This window comes from Bison bison, unplaced genomic scaffold (assembly GCF_000754665.1).
Source record: "Bison bison bison isolate TAMUID 2011002044 unplaced genomic scaffold, Bison_UMD1.0 scf7180017864524, whole genome shotgun sequence".
NCBI lineage: Eukaryota > Metazoa > Chordata > Mammalia > Artiodactyla > Bovidae > Bison > Bison bison.
In genome coordinates, this window is record NW_011495075.1 from 1,357,417 (window position 1) to 1,358,409 (window position 993).

General features: G+C 66.0%; 1 protein-coding gene across 1 annotated transcript in view; it reads right to left on the reverse strand.

Annotated features, from left to right (window-relative positions):
* The window catches only part of IGFN1 (immunoglobulin-like and fibronectin type III domain containing 1), a 30,918-nt gene that overhangs the window by 9,261 nt on the left and 20,664 nt on the right, over positions 1-993 (reverse strand). The window contains 1 exon segment of the mRNA XM_010831127.1: positions 592-891. Within this exon segment, the coding sequence (XP_010829429.1) occupies positions 592-891 (300 nt within the window).

Genomic DNA, 993 nt, shown 5'->3' on the forward strand with positions numbered 1-993 from the left:
GGGCTTATCTGGGGACCCCCAAGAGGAGCGGGAAGAGAGGGGGGGTCAGGGGAGCCACAGGGGAGCCACACTCCCCGCCTCAGTGGACACGCTTGCCTGCAGTGGAAGGCCCAGGCGGGCTTCACCTCGAGGGGCCCTGGTCTCCACCCCCGACACGCACAGCCCTCGGGAACGACATGGAAGGCACCCGCCTGCAGGGGCTCCGGCCACACGCAGTGCCCCCGGTTGCCATGGGCTACAGAGCAGAGCCTCCTGCCTGGGTCCTCCACGTGGACCACGAGGAGCCCGACTGACGTGACTCCAGGCAGGGACCACCACCCACCCCATTATAGCCCTCGTATAATAGCCCTATAGGATAGTATAATACCCTATAGTATAGTATAATAGCCCTATAGTATAGTATAATACCCCTAGTATCTACTCAGCCAGTCTCCCCCAAGGAGCCCCCGGGTCTTTCTAAGCTGCATCTTCCAATCAGCGTGAGGAGGGCATGCCCAGCTCGGGCAGGTTTGGTCTTGGGCAGCACGCACGGGGGTCAGTGTCGTGGGGGGCTAGGCGGGGCCCGGGACGGGGCGAGGGCCAGGCTGGCACCTAGGACCTGCAGAGTGAGCTCGGCCCGCGTGGAGCCGCCCTGGCTCCTCAGGGTGACGCTGTACTGGCCACGGTCCTGCCTGCTGGCGCTGGGGAGGCACAGCCGTGTGAAGCCGTCCCCTACGGCCACCTGGGCACCACGGCCACTGCCGCCGGCCACCTCCTCCCCGTCCTTCCTCCAGGTGGCTTGGACTGGGAGGCAGCTCTGGAAGGGGACCTTCATGGTCACTGGCTTCCCAGCCTTGACCACCAGCGGCTCCCTCAGCTGCGCGGTGACGTCCGGAGCGATGACTGGGGGATCTGAGGGGCACAGGGCAAGGGAGTCAGAGCTGGGGGAGGAGCGGCCCCGGGGGTCTGGGAAGCACAGGGTCCAGGAGTCAAGGGTAGGGGAGGAGGGGCCTC